The sequence below is a fragment of the Octopus sinensis genome, linkage group LG4 (assembly GCF_006345805.1).
Source record: "Octopus sinensis linkage group LG4, ASM634580v1, whole genome shotgun sequence".
In the NCBI taxonomy this organism is placed as follows: Eukaryota; Metazoa; Mollusca; class Cephalopoda; order Octopoda; family Octopodidae; genus Octopus; species Octopus sinensis.
The window spans coordinates 21496628-21516339 of record NC_043000.1 but is presented as its reverse complement, the minus strand read 5'-3'; the positions used below and the strand labels follow the sequence as shown (position 1 = coordinate 21516339).

The 19712-nt window shown below is 38.4% G+C and overlaps 1 protein-coding gene across 4 annotated transcripts in view; it reads right to left on the bottom strand.

Moving 5' to 3' along the window:
* The window catches only part of LOC115211041, a 184528-nt gene that overhangs the window by 21212 nt on the left and 143604 nt on the right, over positions 1 to 19712 (bottom strand). For all 4 annotated transcript variants that reach the window (XM_029779905.2, XM_036501886.1, XM_029779906.2 and 1 more), the window contains 8 exons: positions 19521 to 19597; positions 17278 to 17551; positions 13873 to 14051; positions 12643 to 12823; positions 10401 to 10571; positions 8964 to 9089; positions 5148 to 5302; positions 2634 to 2718 (listed from right to left, as the gene is read on the bottom strand). In XM_029779905.2, the coding sequence (XP_029635765.1) occupies positions 2634 to 2718; positions 5148 to 5302; positions 8964 to 9089; positions 10401 to 10571; positions 12643 to 12823; positions 13873 to 14051; positions 17278 to 17551; positions 19521 to 19597 (1248 nt within the window). The remainder of the gene's footprint in view (positions 1 to 2633; positions 2719 to 5147; positions 5303 to 8963; positions 9090 to 10400; positions 10572 to 12642; positions 12824 to 13872; positions 14052 to 17277; positions 17552 to 19520; positions 19598 to 19712) is intronic.

The following is a 19712-nucleotide window of genomic DNA, read 5'->3' as shown; positions in this document are numbered from 1 at the left end:
GTCGTTGTTCTAAAAGAACGCTGGTCTCCTTGACAACGCTTTACGACGTTGATTTCCTTACACTCCCTTCCCACAGCTTCACGAGGGAGGGAAGAAGGGGGAGAAGCAAACAGGTGCAGGTGTGACCATGACGCCAACTCCGCCGCCATCGACACACAAAAATTATGCATTAAAATGGAATAAAAAATGATGTTAAATTATTTTTAAATCGTAGACTCATTGTAGACGCACGCTAATACTCAGACGGTTCGATATGAATCACAACTATAAGATACCCGAATTTGGTTAAACTGCACCGCAAAATGTGGGAGTAGTTAGGAATCTAAATCGAAGGGGACAGACGCTCACACAACTACAGTTTTATATATATAGATTATTATTATAATAATTACAACCAACCCAGTTTAATTTAGACCTGTTCAGTTACAATTGTTAAGTTGATAACAAGTTGGAGACTTTGTTGATGAATTGTAAGATTTCATGCCATCATGGGTACTGTGATCTGCTATGGATGAGACCCTGTGTCTCTTCTGTTTAGTTTATATTGTAGAAGAGTTGATGATAATAATGATCTTATTGTATACAGTGCTCAGGTGTACTACAACACATTGGGAAATGTACAAGAGTGACAGAAAGCTGAGTCAAGTAAAGAAAGACAGTAATGAAAGCTAAAAGTACATGCATCATACATAGATCATAGGCGTAGGAGTGTCTGTGTGGTAAGTAGCTTGCTTACCAACCACATGGTTCTGGGTTCAGTCCCACTGCATGGCACCTTGGGCAAGTGTCTTCTACTATAGCCTTGGGCCAACCAAAGCTTGTAAGTGGATTTGGTTGACGGAAACTGAAAGAAGCCCGCCATATATATGTATATGTATATATATATATATATGAGTGTGTGTGTGTGTGTGTGTGTGTTTGTGTGTCTGTGTTTGTCACCCCTATATCGCTTGACAACCGATGCTGGTGTGTTTACGTCCCTGTAGCTTAGTGGTTTGGAAGAAGAGACCGACAGAATAAGTACTAGGCTTACAACGAATAAGTCCTGGGGTTGATTTGCTCGACTAAAGGCAGTGCTCCAGTATGGTCGCAGTCAAATGACTGAAACAAGTAAAAGAGAGAGATAAAACCTAACTGGCACTGATGGTTATGACGATGAGGGTTCCAGTCAAACCAATCAACAGAACAGCCTGCACATGAAATTAACATGCAAGTGAGTGAGTAGTCCACAGACACATATACCTATTTCTTTACTGCCCACAAGGGGCTAAACACAGAGGAGACAAACAAGAACAGACAGACGAATTAAGTCGATTATATCGAACCCAGTGCATAGCTGGTACTTAATTTATCGACCCCAAAAGGATGACAGGCTAAGTCGACCTCGGCGGAATTTGAACTCAGGATGCAGCAGCGCATGAAATACCGCTAAGCATTTCGCCCAGTGTGCTAACGTTGCTGCCAGCTTGCAACATACCTATTTCTTTATTACCCACAAGGGGCTAAACACAGAGGGGACAAACAAGGACAGACATAGGTATTAAGTCGATTACATCGACCCCAGTGCGGAACTGGTGCTTAATTTATCGACCCCGAAAGGATGAAAGGCAAAGTCGACCTCGGCGGAATTTGAACTCACAACGTTACGGCAGCCGAAATACCCCAGCTCGCAACATACCTTTAATGTAGATCTCAAGGAGATTCAGCCTGACACAGGATGTTACAAGGCTGGCCCTTTGAAATACATGTACAACTCATTTTTGCCAGCTGAGTTTACTGGAGCAACGTGAAATAAAGTGTTCTGCTCAAATATAGTGTCTGCTGGGAATCAAACTCATGGCTTTATCGCTGTGTGCCAAATACCCTAACCACTACACCACAAGATTTCACTGAATAAATGACAAAATGACATAAAAGTGAACAGGAAAAGAGCCCTAAAGAGGAAAAGGTGCACAGAAGAGACGCATGGAATTTTTGAATGATGCTGTCATCTGACAGCCAACGACTAAACTGAGTAGTTTAGCCCAATAACAATTCTTAGCATAGAAAAAATGTGTGTTTCTGGAAGTCATGGGTGCTGTACTGTATATTGATTTTATAAGTATGTCCATGAGTGATTTGTTATTGAGCAACCATAAAAAGGCGTTTTTTCTTTTTTATGGTTTGTTGAACACTGGAGAGGTTTTCATTGAAATAATGATTTCTTTAGCAGCATTGCCCTTATGTAATAGATACTACAGATACTGATACAGAAATAATCTGGTATTGTTGTTATCCTCCTCCTCCGCCCCCTCCCCACCGCCCCTCCCCCTCCCCTCCCCTCCCCCCGCCCCTCCCCTCCCCCCGCCCCTCCCCCCTCCCCCCGCCCCTCCCCTCCCCCTCCCCTCCCCTCCTCCTCCACCACCAGATTTGGCAAGGGTTTCTACAGCTGAGTGCCCCTCCTCCTAATGGTAACCATTTTATGATGTGGACTGGATGCTTTTTATGTGGTACCAGCATGAATGACACTGCCCAATAATTTGGCAAGACAAGAAAAGAAAATGGAATAGCCCCCTTGATTGAGTGGGTGGGGATCAATTGATTTTGACCCAATTAAAAAATTTAACCCTTTGAATGATTCCAATACAACTTACTTGACTATTTCTAGAATTAGATTTTCTTGTTGGCGTCAGTGAATTTCGGTTAACCTTCTGCTTATTGTTAAAACTGCTAATTAATCTGAAACATACATAGAAGAGTTTTTTTTGCTTCATTTCAAAGAACAGGTGATTAATTAATTCTTTCATAATTATTGTGGTATTCACACAAGAATACGAGGAAGCTGGAAGATGTTATACATCAATCTCTACAGACAATGAGGAGGATAATTTTTTTCTCATTTGGTTTGCCAAAGAACATATCTCTGGGTTTTGTTTTCATCATCATCATCATTGTTTAATGTCTGTTTTCCGTACTAGCACAGGTTGGACAGTTCGACCGGGGTCTGGGAAGCCAAGTGGCTGCACCAGGCTCCAGTTTGATCTGGCAGTGTTTCTACAGCTGGATGCCCTTCCTAACGCCAACCACACCGTGAGTGTAGTGGGTACTTTTTACGTGCCATGGGAGGCTGGCAGTGGCCATGATCGGTTGGTGCTTTTTATGTGCCACTAGCACAGAAGCCAGTCAAGGCGGCGCTGGCATCGGCCACGTTCGGATGGTGCTTTTTACATGCCACCGGCACAGGTATCCAACTACAATTTCCATCTGATTTTTATTTTGATGTTGATGTTTATTATTATTAATATTTATTGATAATACTGAATAGAAAGTTTGAAGCATGGTTATTTTCTTTTATAATTACTATCTCCCACTTAATTATTCCTTCAAACAGTTCAGAGATGAGCTAATGAAGGAGCTCCTACAAAATCTTATATGGGCCCCCAAGGGTTCATAAAAGATTTTGTTGTTAAAATTTATGAGCAATAAATTGGTTACATGTCTGCAACACACAAAATATTTCAACAAATTTTTTTATACAATTCCCAATAATATTTAATGATAAAAATATAATAGGCAAGCTGGCGGAAAAGTTAGCACGTCGGGCGAAAAGCTTTGTGGTATTTCGTCTGCCGCCCACGTTCTGAGTTCAAATTCCACCAAGGTCAACTTTGCCTTTCATTCTTTCTGGGTCGATAAATTAAGTACCAGTTACGCACTGGGAGTCTATGTAATCGACTTAATCTGTTTGTCTGTCCTTGTTTGTCCCCTCTATGTTTAGCCCCTTGTGGGCAAAAAAAATATATATATATATAATGGGATTTTTTAAACATTGAATGGTTATGAGAGTTCATCTGAATAAAATGGGAATCAAAGGGTAGAAAAATGGTTGAGAACCACTGTTGTGCATGGGCACTTTATTTGCTAGAAATAGCAGCCAAATCTCCATCAAATCATACACCAGTGCTTTAAGCATAGAAGTGACTCTTTATATAATGTAGTCCTAGGTACTCTCAAAAAGATAGGATAATCATGTCTGGATCATCTTTGACTCCCTACTCAATTAGAACTAAATTAGATTACTCAGCAACAGTATGTTGCACCAGCAAGGGACTTCTACACAGTTACTGCTAGAAATAACAGCAAAAACTTCCTCAAATCACACCTAACCCTTTTAACCCTTTTGATGCCATCTTCCTTTAGACTGCCCCTGGTTCTATTGTACAATCTGTCTGTCCCTGGTTCTATTGTACAAACTGTTTGTTTTAAAGTGATCTCAATTAAAATTTCTCGTTAAAATTTCATGCTATTTATATTTCACATATCAATTTATTAATAACAATTATTTTACTATATTCTTTGCTGTTTCCAAAATTCATTGAAATAAAAGCAGCGTATTTCAACAGAAACACAATGCCAAAATGGTTAAATAATTTTTTTACTATAGATCCTAGAAGGAATTGTGCCAAATTTTGGCATTGAAAGCTACACCAATGCTAGAATGGGACGACACTGCATAGTGCCAAAGATCCCAGCAATGCCATCACGCTTCAGGACCAGTTACTGCAACAGCCTGGGTTTCAAGGGCCCACAGCTTTTTAATATTCTCCCAAAGAGTCTGAGGAACTTGCACAAAGTAGATGTAGCTGTTTTTAAATCAAAGCTGGACCTATTCCTGTCCAGAGTCCCAGATGAACCTACCTCATGGCAAGAGGTGCAAATGAGGGTTGCTATATCAAACTCCATTCTTCACCAAGTGCCACATATTAGAGGAGGCTCTTAGTAATAACAGTGTAGCACAAAACGGCGGTGCATCAGCATAGCCACAGCTCTGAGCTGAAACTATATAAAAAAAAAAAGGTACAAAGCCTAAAATTTAGGGGAGGAGCAAGTCAATTACATCAAGCCCAGTGTTTAACTGGTATTTATTTCATCAACCCTGAAAGGAGGAAAGGCAAAGCCAACCTTGGAATTTGATCACAGAATGTAAAGATAGATGAAATGCTGTTAAGCATTTTTGTCTCGCATGCTAACAATTCTGCCAGCCTAGTTGAAAAGTTAGATAATGATAATATTTATAGTAAAGCTTAAGATAGTCGAAACCTTATAATAAATCAAATATAAAAAATGCTTACTGGAAATGAAAAATAAAAGATTGACAAGGGACATACTTATCTCGAGCATTGAGAAGTTGACATGTTGTCTTCTCCAACAATTGTCGTTCCTGAAGGCCTATAATATTAACTTTAATGGTAGGAGGTAAGATAGCAGCAAACAGAGTCACTTCAATTGGTTCAGAACATATTATCTTGTTGGTGTGATATATCTAGTAATGAGTATGAAAACCAGATGTAAAGCAGAATCTTTTAAACAAAGGTTACTTTTACAGTTAATCTCAATGATTATATAAGCACCTAAAACAATGAACAGATATTTCTAATTGTTAAACAAATTTCTGTGTTTCATGGCTTTGGCAAAGACAGAAGGGTATCATTGATGATCTTCAGAAAGGTTTCCAAAACTAATAAGGAAAAGGGGTGGGGGGACAAAAGCTATGGAATTATGAATTGCTGCAGTGCACAACCCTAAGATTGGAACCATGATCCAAATCCCCACAAAAGAGTTACTTAAACCCTTAATTTCCAATGGCATATAGGTTATTGACAATTTTTCTTCAATGTTCTCAATTCAGGACTATCTTTTCTGCTTCTCTTCAGTTGGAGCCCTGCATTTTCAGCTTTGTCTCAGTATCCCACATGGTCCCCCGAGGGAAGGCCTTCCATTCTCAGTCTTGTTGATTTTGAATAATTATCAATATTTTTGTGACTTCACTATATTCCAGGTAAGGGTGTTGGCCCTATGCAAACCCATTTTTACCTCTGGATTAAAAAAGGTGGTCCCGGTTAACCTGACCTCTATCATTTGACCTGTCCAACATAAGAGACACTACCAGGAGCTTGTGTTCCACTGGCACAGCTTTCAGGGTCATTGAAGTATATAAGCCACCATGCCTTAACAAAAACTGGACCTTGTGGTAGTTACAACAGAGTAGATTCTGCTAGAGGCACCCAAGTGCTAAACTGGGAGAAGGATTAGATCTACCACCAAAAAAACACTCATACCTTTTATCTTTTATACTTTTCAGTCACTAGACTATGGCCATACCACGGCACCACCTTGATGAGTTTAGTCAGATGGTTCCCAAAGAAGGCAGTATTGCTCCCTTGGGTGTGGTAGAAAATTTCAAAAGGGTGTTGAAGAAAAGTATACTGATAATGGGCTAGTGATTCATCTAAAATGTAGGGCTATAATGGGGTAGTGATTGATCTAAAATATAGGGTGATAATGGGGTAGCGATTCATCTGAAATTTGGGGTGATAATGGGGTAGTGATTGATCTAAAATGTCGGGTGATAATGGGGTTGCGATTCATCTAAAATGTGGGATGATAACAGGGTAGCGATTGATCAAAAATGTTGGGTGATAATGGGGTAGCGATTCCTGTAAAAACAACAAAATCATGGGTTTCTTTAGGTTAAGTTATATTTGTAAAACTAGCAGTATCGTCCGGCGTTGTTCGGGTTTGTAAGGGAAATAACTATATAAGCATTTTTAGAGAGTTATAGCCAAAAAATAGCAAAGAAATGCATTAAAAATTGAAAAAAAATTAAGGTAATTTTTTTAAAAATCGTTGACACATCGTAGATATTTTTAGAGAGTTACTTCCCTTATATAATAACGAAAAATATGCATTAAAATGGAAAAATATGATGGTAAATTTTTTTTAAATCATAGACTCATCGTAGACGCGCGCTAATACCCAGAAGGGCTCGATATGAATCACGACTATAAGATACCCGCTTTTGGTTAAACTACACCGCAAAATGTGGGAGTAGTTACGAATCTAAATCGTAGGAGACAGACACACAACTTCACTCTTATATATAAAGATATAAGCCACGTAGTTATATACACATACTTTGTTATATACACATTTTAAAAGAAAATGTTATTTTGAACACAACATTTACAAAGAATAAAATATTTTTTGGTTTTTTTTAACCCTTTCGTTACTATATTTCTGACCAAAATATACCCCTTATGTGTTTCAATTAATTTCTAACGTAATCATAAATTTAGTCTGGTTTCATTAAACAACTATAACTTTTTATTTATGAATATATTAATCTGATTTTTGGAAGATAATTTAGTGAAATGTTCTCAACCAATTCTATACTATAATTTTTGTCACAAAGTGACTCTAATTGCAGGTAGATACAGGTAAATTCAACAATATATAAAATTATTAAAATTTTGTTCAAACATCGCTATAGAAAATGGGTTATTAGCTAATATTCAATTGGGTATACAACAAAATTTTACGATAGAATTTGTTATTCTGGGTAACTTTCTAATACCCATAATAATATTTATGGCAAAATAGGCCTTAATTTCATTTAAGGTTGTGGGAAATAACAAACTATCGTTTCTTTCGCTTTGTTTAGGTTGAGATCAAATACCACATGCTTTTTTTTTCAGTCATAGAGTTAGATTTATGAAGGTCTTCAGTAGAAAATCCTTCGAATTCTGACTCGCTGCTTGATATAATGAAATTCGTATCCATTTGTCAGAATTACAAATTTTGAAAACACAATAGGAACAAATTTCGGAAAGAAATCTCCCATAATTCACGGAATTAAAATTACACTTCGATTTTTGTACAAAACTGTAGTTGAACTGTTTACGAAGTATAATACGTGTTTTCACGAATGTTCTAAAGAGATTTACTCTGATATTCTCATTTAAATATGAATAGGTAAATTCGGGCGGCTTGGTCACATTAACCAAAATTTTTTCGGGCGGTTTGGTAACGAAAGGGTTAAACGGATGCATACATTTATTAATAACTATATATAAGTGTCGTCTGTTTATACATAAACACTGTTTCATACTGCAATTATATATACATATATCTATATATAATATTATATAATAAAATATATACAGAGTAAAATAAAAACCAATTTACCTTTTCTGTATTGTTATTCGACCGTCCGTGTGTCTTTGCAAATGTGTTGGAATGATAAGTGAGTTGTGTTTTGGCGCCTTTTTTTACTAATAACAAACACACACGTGTTTGTATGTAGTTGTTTGAAACGTTTGTGTTTGCCACTCTCATATATGTATGTGTATGCGTGTGTGTGAGGAATGACACACACACACTCACGCACGCACACATGTACATCAATGCTTTTATGAGCGTCATAGAGAGAAACAAATATTACATCGCCATCGCCATAGCCATCGCCATCGCCATAGCCATCGCCATCGCCATAGCCATCGCCATCGCCATAGCCATCGCCATCGCCATAGCCATCGCCATCGCCATAGCCATCGCCATCGCCATAGCCATCGCTTTTATAATAAGAGATACAGTTGCTTTGAATTTGCTTCAGAAAGAGGTCTATGTTTGTGAGGGTTAGTTGGGGTGGGAACACTAGGAATGTGGCCTGGGTGTCAAGTGGGTGGCAGCCTGAAAATGTTTGGTAGTCACTGATTTAGTCAAACAAATTGACCTCAGTACATATTTTTTAAGTGTGGTACTTATTCTATTAATCACTTTTGCTGAACTGCTAAGTTATAGGAATGTAATCAAAACAACAAAAGGTGTCAAGTGGTAGTAGGTGACAAACAGAAACACACACACACACACACACACACACACACACACACACACACACATCTATGACAGGCTTCTTTCAGTTTCTCTCTACAAGGCTTTGGTCAGCTTAGGGCTATGTAGAAGACATTTTCCCAAGGTGTCATGTTGGCGGTAGACCAAACCAAAGACCATGTGGTCAGAAAACAAGCTTCTCACCCACGCAGCTTATGCCGAAGATAACACGAAAGTTTTGCAAAGGAAACTGTGATTAACAGTTCATGAGTAAAACTTCTCTTTGAAATGTATTTCACAAATGGAAAACTTACATGAATCTTCAAAGTAATTAAATAGCATCCCAAATCAAGATCGTCAATTGTGAGTGATTGAACACCTGGAAGTATTGGTCCGTGTGTTGTTATTGCATCACCACTCGAACAATCAGAACAGGTGATCTGAAAGAATCAAATAATTATAAATGTAAAATTAATTTTACAGCCACAAATATCAACATATTCTGTGTCTATTTAAACATGTTTTCATTAGACGATGTAATTTTGTTCCCATTTCCTTGTTCAGGCCAATAATTTAAGTTATGTGTGTATATGTGTGTGTGTGTGTGTGTGTGTGTGAGCATCTTACCATCTTGTCTTTGGTTGGCCTCTTGATCTTATTTATTGTGTTAGTGACCATTCCACCACATGGATTGTCCATCTGTGGTCCTTCAGTCATGTGATATGGCTAGCCCATTTATATTCCTTACAAAATATTAACTCTCTGGAATTTCCTTCCCTATTCATGCTTTTCCTGAAGGTGTTAACTTACAGACGTTCCGGTCGAATATACAGCATTATCAATCTCTCCTGTCTCAGAGAACCTGTGAATGTCAAGGGCACTGCCCCTTCCTGTTGTCTAAGCCTGGTCTGGCCAACTCGAATTCCATTGCAGGCCACTTTAATCACAGAAAGTTTTTTGAGGGTCGCTCGTATACTTTATGCATTAATAGTCAAACAATCAAATTACAGAATCAAGAATTTTTCATTCTTTCCGTTTTATTCTTTTATTTATTTCAGTTGTTTGTCTGTGGCCATGCTGGAGCACCATCTTTAGTCAAACAAACTGACCACAGGACTTATTCTTTGTAAGCATAGTATTTATTCTATTGGTCTCTTTTGCCAAGCCAGTAAGTTATGGGGGACATAAGCACACCAGCATCAGTTATCAAGCGATAGTGGGGGGACAAACACACACACACACACACACACATTGTTTAAAATTATAAAATTGTAGGCTGTTGTGTTATTGTCACTGATAAATTTTAAATTTATTTTGAAATAAATGTTTTACACAAACAATTTTATTTTGAAATTAGATAATAATGAGGTCACCCATTTCAAGAAAATATCAAGCAGGCTGCAAGATAAAAGTCTGCGGGTTGCATGCAGCCTGCAGGCCTCAGGTTGGCCAGCCCTGGTCTAAACCATTAAAGAAAATATTTAAATTACCTCTTTATATATATATATATATATATATATATATATATATATATAGCATTAAGAACTGATAGGGAAGGGAAAGCTTTGCCAACATAAAAAAGGTACATTGATCTTGTTTGCTAGAAAGAACAGCTAAGCTGCTTTAGGTGCCTGTTGTATGTTAGTGTAAGAACAGACAGCCAAAGGAAATGTACACCTTTTAAGTGAAATATAGTCTTATTTTTGAGACAGTCAAAGAAATTCTTAATATATACCTTTATCCTTTCTTACCTTAAAGTATTTAATTTTGATTCCAGCTGTAATAACGGGTTTATCCCAACTAACGATTAGATCTGGGCCAAATGGTGGATCTCTTCGCAGTATTGGTGCTACAACACCAGGCCACTGAACTGTCTGTGGATCTGAGATTTTACTTGAGAGCCATTCAAAATTAGTCAATGCCTGTCAATTTCAGAAAATAAATGATTAAAAAAAGCAAAAAAAAAAAGAAGGAAAGAAAAATTTTATGTCAGGTTTAATGATGAACACACTGGGACAATTAATTTGGTGTACTTGCTCAATTATTGGTGTTTTCATTTCATTAAACAAATATCCAACTGCTGTAAACACTGTAGAGAAACTTAGTCAAAGCTTATTTGATATAACTTCTAAAGTTAAATAACAAAAAGTCAGGTGTTAGGGTTTTTTTTTTTATAAATTTTCTTTATCAAAGTTAACATTTTTTGTGTTTGGAATTCTATATCCTGCCACCCTTCAGGCCGATGCCAGCGCCGCCTTGACTGGCTTCCATGCTGGTGGCACGCAAAAAGCACCAACCGATCATGGCTGTTGCCAGCCTCCCCTGGCACCTGTGCCGGTGGCACGTAAAAAGCACCCACTACACTCACAGAGTGGTTGGCATTAGGAAGGGCATCCAGTTGTAGAAACATTGCCAGATCAGATTGGAACCTGGTGCAGCTTCCTGGCTTCCCAGACCCTGGTCGAACCGTCCAACCCATGCTAGTATGGAAGACAGATGCTAAACGATGATGATGATGATGATGAATTGTCCAATGTTCTGAGCCTGGGGAGAGAGTGGGAGTTTGTGGTGACAACAGTTAATGTAAAGGAAAGTTTGATTGCTGCAAGGAGTAGAAAGTCCTTTTATCTTTCAAAAGAAAGAAGATAAAAATAACAGGTATTATTGACCTGGCTGTGGGCATTCATTTCTAAACCAGGCTTACAACACTTTCATTTTTGTCCGCCACCTGTTGCCTAGTGGTTAGGTTGTTGCAATCGTAATCGCTAGCTCATGGGTTCAATTCCTGGATTGAGCAGTGAATTTTGTTCTTGAGCAAAACACTCGATTTTACATTGCTCCAGTTCACTCAGCCATAAATTGTTAACCCGGTGATGGATTACTCACCTAGCCAGCGGAGTGGCATCATTCAAAAGCTAAAACGATGCAAATGCATTGTGACCATCAACAACATCTGATAGTCTGGTTGATCATGTGATCACATGATCTATTGAAGAGTAAGAGGCCAAAAATATCTTATGCATTCTGTCTCTATTCTTGATTGCAAATGAACTTAAAAGCATTTTACAAATTTATTTTTGGGTTAATTTTTTTTTTTTGTCAGAGATCCTCACTAGTTACTGTCTGTCTAGTTTCACTTACAGAGCATAACACAAATAAAGTAGTGTCCTCCTCCTCCTCTCCCCCCTCCTCTCCCCCCTCCTCTTCACCCTCCCCCTCACAATCCCCTCAAACTCATCCTCCCACCCCACCCCTCCCCGTATCCGCCACCCCTCCCCGCCTCCGCCACCCCTCCTCCGCCTTCGCCACCCCTCCTCCCCGCCTCCGCCACCCCTCCTCCTCCTCCGCCACCCCTCCTCCTCCTCCGCCACCCCTCCTCCTTCCAACCAGGACTCACGCAATAAGCCACAAAGAATAATCTCTAATTTGAGCCTACCCTAAGCTACTAAGGATGCATGTGGCAACTTGAAGATCCACCCACCACACGTGATAGACTGGCAGTTGCATAGGCATGAAAGCTACGTTGTTATCCTCATTCCGTAAATGGTGGCTTTTAACAGGTGGAGAGCTGAACCATCCTGGGGTACAGAGGATTCACAATCTAGACTAAGGTCTGAAAGTTTGCCACACCAAAGTGGGTTACACCATGGTTCCTCTGCTTTGTGGCAGAAGTAGGAAGAAAGAGTGAGAGAAAGAGTACATCGGGGTTCAACCCCCCCCCCCCCACCGGAGGCTCATGGAGCTTAGGTGTTTTTGTTCAATAAACACTCACAATGCCCAGTCTGGGAATTGAAACCGCATTCTTACAACTGCAAGTCTGCTGCCCTAACCACTGGGCCATTGCGCCTCCACTGATAGAGTAGTTGCCTTGGGTGGTGTGCATTGAGATCAGACTCAGAGCTGTGTGATGTGATTACGAAGTGGCCATGCCTATGCCCATATTTTTCGAAATGCTTTAAAAATATGTCAAATATTTCAACTGTAACTACTTGCCTGAACCTGAAAGCTGTATTCTTTGCACCATTCTCCCTCTGTAAAAGTGTACGCAGTTTGGTCATCAGGCAAGTTTGCTTCCAAAATATTGTTGATAAACACCAAATAACCATTTATTTTAGCTTCACCATATTCTAATGGTCTGTTCCATTCTATGGAAATATATTGGAAATTACAGGCTCTGGAATAAATGAAAGAATTCATAATTAATAATATATCGGAACCTGGTGCAGTCCCCTGGCTTATCAGTTTTCAGTCAAACCGTCTAACCCATGCCAGCGTAGAAAGCAGAATTAAATGATGGTGATGATGATTTATAAACATGCAAGCATGCACACACACACACATACACACACATGTAAACACACACACATGCACACGCATCCTTGGATTAATAAAAGAGCTTCTACTTAGTTAATTAACATGTTTGATGTGAAGTTTCTCCACAGAGACAAAGCAGACACACTGGTGCTGGTTCCATGATAAAAGAAATTGAATACACTCATGGCAGATGAAGCAGAAGAACCCAATACAGTCTATGGCAAAAATGTGTTGCACAACTAGGACACTCTCTTGGTGGGATACTGACTGGTGGTTAACCTCTGTGGAAGAAATTGGAACCAGAACCTCACCATGTATATAATTGCAACTGAATTAAATCATAATTCTTAGATGGAGATTCTTGCTATTCAACTTAGATATCATATCTAAGATATCATATCATATGCCAGAGCATATGATATCTAAACTAGATATCATATGCCGAGAGCATATGATATCTACTGACTGATTAATAAAGTGGTTTACAAATCAGTAAAACAATGTAGCAGTAAAGACAATGAGGACACTTAATCTTGTATTGTTGAGGACAAAGCAACCCTACCTGTGTTGGTGCCATGGTAAAATGCATCCAGGACATTCTGATTAGGTGGAGACAATGTAAGACTGAAATAATCCTGGTTTTGTGTTATTGAGTGCCACAATAAAATATACCTGTTACACTCTGTAAAGTAGATGGTGATAGGAAGAGCTTTCTGCTGTAGAAGCCCTGTCAAATTTAATTACATTCAAACGAAGTATAGTGTCCCAACCTTAAGGTGGTAATAACTCTGAATAAGAATTGGCTTACATTGTGACAATCCATTCACCCCATGGCAGTAAAAAAAACAGACATAAAACGATGAGGATGTTGACAATGATGAGAAAAAACATAAGGGATTATAACCTCACCTAAGAATCACAACTGGCATATTTGGTGGTGCTGATGTCTGTATTGTTAAGTAGTGAGATTCATCAAGAATGGTATCATTTGGACCAATGGAAATGAGCCGTAAATAATGTATTACCCCAGACAAACATTTATTGATGATGCAGCTTTTATCAGATGCAAGCAGACAGACTTCTCTTGCCTAGAAATAATAACAGCATATTAGTACAAGATCTGCAACATACAACAAATACATGCAGACACACACACATGTAGCCATGCATAAGTGCACATACTGATGCATACATATTACATATACACTGATACACATACATACAAATACAATATGACAGACATATTTTGTGCTTTTTGGAGAAGATTATGAATTTGTTTGCACAAAATATTCTTGATTGACAGCATGTTGCCCTAATTTCACAGTTGAATAACTGGCAGTAGAAAGGGTGTCCAGCTGTGAAAAACATGTATTCTAGGAGTGGCTGTGTGGTTAAGAACCTTGCTTACCAACCACATGGTTCTGGGTGCAGTCCCACTGCGTGGCACCTTGGGCAAGTGTCTTGTACTATAGCCTCGGGCCAACCAAAGCCTTGTGAGTGGATTTGGTAGACGGAAACTGAAAGAAGCTTGTCAAATATATATATACTAGCAGTATCGCCCGGCGTTGCTCAGGTTTGTAAGGGAAATAACTATAAAGCATTTTTAGAGAGTTATAGCCAAAAAATAGCAAAAAAATGGAAAAAAATGATGGTAAATTTTTTTTTGAGATTTAAAAAAGGTGGAGTTGCGTCCCCTAGACAGTTTGTGGTTTGTGTTTCTCATTGTCGACCCCATGTCGAATTTATCGATTTTTTTCAGAACTGGGGGAACTTTTCAAAATTTTCGCTGCGTTAGTTTTGAATTATGACATTGGGCTATGTGTGTGTCAAGTTTCATCAGAATTGGTTAAAAGCCGTGGTCAGGGTGAGGGTACAAGCAAACAGACACACAGAAACACGCACAGACAAACTGCCGTTTATATATAGAGAGAGATGTATGTATTTCTGTGTCTGTTTGTCCTCCCACCATCGTTTGACAACTGATGTTGGTGTGTTTACACCCCCGTAACTTAACAGTTTGGCAAAAATGACCGATAGGTTAAGTACTAGGCTTACAGCGAATAAGTCCTGGGGGTGATTTGTTCAACTGAAGGTGGTGCACCAGCATGGCTGCAGCCAAATGACTGTGTCAAATAAAAGAATAAACCATTGCTTTAAAAATGTTTTGAGTTATTGCTCCCTTTTCTTTTACTAACACATTTTCAATGCCCCTTTCTATCTTAAACGATCTCCTTTCATTTTTTAATGTAAATATCAGATTGGAGCGTGGTGCAGCCTTCTGGCTTGCCAGCCCTCAGTCAAACCGTCCAACCCATGCCAGCATGGAAAGCAGACGTTAAACAATGATGATGACGATCAGGCCAACATAATTTAGTTCCAGATTCTGGTTTGGCACAAATGACACTTATAACAGCTCACCCTACCATAAGCAATTGTTAGTTTATATTCTGTTTAGCTATTTACTTGTTTACTATTCAAAGTCAAGACTTATGAGTGGCTGTGTGGTAAGTAGCTTGCTTACCAATCACTTGGTTCTGGGTTCAGTCCCACTGCGTGGCACTTTGGGCAAGTGTCTTCTACTATAGCCTTGGGCTGACCAAAGATTGTGAGTGGATTTGGTAGATGGAAACTGAAAGAAGCCCATCATATATATGTATATCATCATCATCATCATTATCATCGTTTAACGTCCGCTTTCCATGCTAGCATGGGTTGAACGATTTTGTCTGACGTATGTATGTATATGTTTGTGTGTCTGTGTTTGTCCCCCCAACATTGCTTGACAACCGATGCTGGTGTGTTTAGGTCCCCGTAACTGAGTGGTTTGGCAAGAGAGACCGATAGAATAAGTACTAGGCTTACAAAGAATAAGTCCTGGGGTCGATTTGCTCGACCAAAGGTGGTGCTCCAGCATGGACACAGTCAAATGACAACAAAACATCCAGATAGAGGATACAAAGAAAACAAGGATGAGTCATTCGAAGTTTTCTTTCCTCTGTTGAGTTCCAGATTATCTTTGCAATTTCGGCTGGTTATACTCGAGATTGCTCCAATCTGGCCAGCAACAAGGAAAAACTAAGCTAAGAACATTAGATTCCTTGGAAGAAAGCAGCAAATGTATGCAAAAACAAGGACGGAAAAAAAAAATGGAGAATGTTGCACAAATACAAATACAAACAGGACATATATATATATATATATTATATATATATATAATATATATATATATATTTATATATATGTATGTATATATATGTATATATATATAATATCTCACTATGAGGATATTTAAACCTCTTATAGAGATGGTTTTATCCAAGATACCCTGGTTTAATATATATATTTTGAAGAGATATTTCTTCAATAAATATATTACAAAACATCAACTATTATTAATAAGTTTGAAAATGGAGAGATTCAATGGATATAAATTAGTTTATTAATTAATTAACATTGCCTACAATTGTTTCTCTTCACACCCAGTTTAAATTACAAAACATATATAATATATGATATATAATAATATAAGTTTGCTTATAACTTAGAGGTTCAGCAATAGAGACTTTAAAAAAATAAGTACTGAGGTCAGTCAGTTTGACAAAAATTCTTCAAGAAGGTGCCCCAGTATGGCTGTAGTGTAATGAATGAAGTAAAAGACAAAGGTAAAAAACATGTATCATACTTATTGTCTACACTTTAGTGACACACCAGTTACTGAAGTATTTGTTTTGGGATGATGGTAATGGTGACAATGATGGTTATGGAGTGAGAGTGATGGTGGTGGTATCAATGTTGTTGTTGGTGATGACAAATATGATGAAGATGATAGTGTTGCTGCTGTTGCTGTTTGTTTGTTGAGCAAATCGGTCTTCGTCCCAGAGCTCGCAAGATTGCGCCTCTGTAGTGGGAGAAGTCCGAAACGTGGTCCATTGCTATTCGTAAGACCCGCAGAAGAGAAAGCAGATCAACCCCCGACACTGAGAGCGTCGAGGGATGGATGAATGTGCATCCAGGCTCAGCGGTTGCATAGGAAGTTGGGGACAAGAAACAGGAAGAAAGAGTGAGAGAAAGTTGGAGTGAAAGAGTACAACAGGGGTCTCCACCACCCCCTGTCAGAGCCTCATGGAGCTTTAGGTGTTTTTCACTCAATAAACACTCACAACACCCGGTCTGGGAATCGAAACCGTGATCCTCTGACCGCAAGTCCGCTGCCCTAACCATTGGGCCATTGCGCTTCCACTGCTGTTGCTGCTGATGACGATGATAAAGACGATGTAGAGTAGGTATCAATGAAATGAAAGGAAGCCTATTTACCTCTGGCTGAGCAACACTGCTCCACTGGATTTTGTATGATTGCAAACCTTCTGGGGCCATGTAAGAGTTCCATTCTAAGTGAATCTTTGTATCCGTTACCTTTGATGCCTTTAAATAGTTGGGATCATTTTTACTCTCTCCTGGAAACATTAACTGATGCCTACCATTCCTCCACCCATTTGTCGCTGCTGTCATCACCACCAATGTGTTTGACTTTGCTGAGTCGCCATATTGCCAATTGCTTGATAATGCCACTAAATTAAACTTGTAAACTCTAAAAAAGAAGCACAAAACAAAACAAAATGAAAAATTAATTAATTAATTAATTAATTGGTTGGCATGGCTGCATCGTCAAGAAACCTGCTTTGCAACCATAAGGTTTTGGGTCGAGTCTTGCCTTGGGCAAGTGTTTTCTACTATGGATCTGGGTCTGCCAATACCTTGTGAGTGAATTTGGTAGATGGAAACTGTGTGAAAGCCTGTCATACACACACACACAGATATATTTATATTAGGGTGGAGTACTTTTTCACGATTCGTGATGGGGGTAGTGCAGAAAAATTGTAAATGGACATCAAAATAACTGGTGCAAAATCTTAGAATTCTGTGACAATATCATCTGCCTCCACAAATGCACCGAAAAATGGAAAAAGCAGGAAAAAAGCACCTCTACTTATTCATTAGCTGTAAAATACAGTTTCCATTGTATCTTTTTCAGGTAGCTTTTGAATAACTGTGATGAAATTACTCTAAAATAAGACTTCAACATGATTTTTTTCTGTGACTTCACCTTCTGCTTCCATAAGGAAGGACTGGGATGTACCGTAATTTACATCTAGATGAAGAATTTTTTGAATTCGATAAATTGCAATATTTATGATGTTTTTGCATTTTTGAGGCATTTGTGGAGGTAGAAGATGAAGTCACAGAAAAAAACATGTTCAAGTTATATTTTAGAGTAATTTCATTGCAGTCATTTAAAAGCCTCCTGAAGAAGATGCAATGAAAATTGTATTTTATAGCTAATAAATAAGTAGAGATGTTTTTTTCCACGTTTTACTAATTATTACTTCCAAGGTTCTGATAGGAAACATATGTAGCCTGGATTTTTACCTGCTCCAATTCCTAAGTTTGGATTTATATATATTTATTTATATACATACATATGGTGGTATGTAAAAAGCATTATCCAAATGTGATCAATACTGGGTCCGTCTGGCTGGCGCCCGTGCTGGTGGCATGTAAAAAGCATCCACTACACTCTCAGAGTGGTTGGTGTTAGGAAGGGCATCCAGCTGTAGAAACCATGCCAGATCAGATTGGAGCCTGGTACAGCCTTCTGGCTTGCTAGTCATCAATAAAACCGTCCAACCCATGCCAGTATGGAAAGTGGACGTTAAATGACGATAACAACAATATATATATATATATACACACTTTTTACTCTTTACTCTTTTACTTGTTTCAGTCATGTAACTGGCCATGTTGGAGCATCGCCTTTAGTCCAGTAAATCGACCCCAGGACTTATTCTTTGTAAGCCTAGTACTTAATCTATCGGGCCCTTTTGCCGAACCACTAAGTTATGGGGGACGTAAACACACCAGCATTGGTTGTCAAGTGATGTTGGGGGGGGGGACAAACACAGACACACAAACATATACACACACATATATACATACATACATATATATATATGTGTGTGTATATATATATATATATATATATATATATATATATATATATATATATATTATATATATATATATATCTATATATATATATATACATATATATATATATACGACGGGTTTCTTTCAGTTTCCGTCTACCAAATCCACTCACAAGGCTTTGGTTGGCCCAAGGCTATAGTAGAAGACACTAGCTCAAGGTGCCATGCAGTGGAACTGAACCTGGAACCATGCGGCTGGTAAGCAAGCTACTTACCATACAGCCACTATATATATATATATATATATATACATCATTTAGTATACACAATTTACAAAAGAGTTACTAATAGTTGCATGCTTTAATGATACAAAAATTTAGCAGATTTATACATTTCCATGGATCTCCAAGCAATCTTTTAGGCTAAGTGCTTATCATTAGATGTATTTAAAAACCAGGACACTGGTCTATGACAAGACACGACAAAAAGACGAGAAGGAAAATGCCAAGATGGTTGGTGTATTATAGACGAGTGTAAGGCTATTAAATAATATTGTGTATGCCATTTACTCACCTTTCTGCTAAACAGGAGTAGTTGTAAGAAGTTGTGTCACTATCCAACTCAACTGTTGGTTCACCATTAACATAGAGCTGCAAAAGCAAAATAAATAAATGCATAAAAGCTAAAGATTTCAGAAAATTTTAGTATCGAAACAACTTCTTCCACCTTCTCCAACAACAACAACAACAACAACAACTACTACTA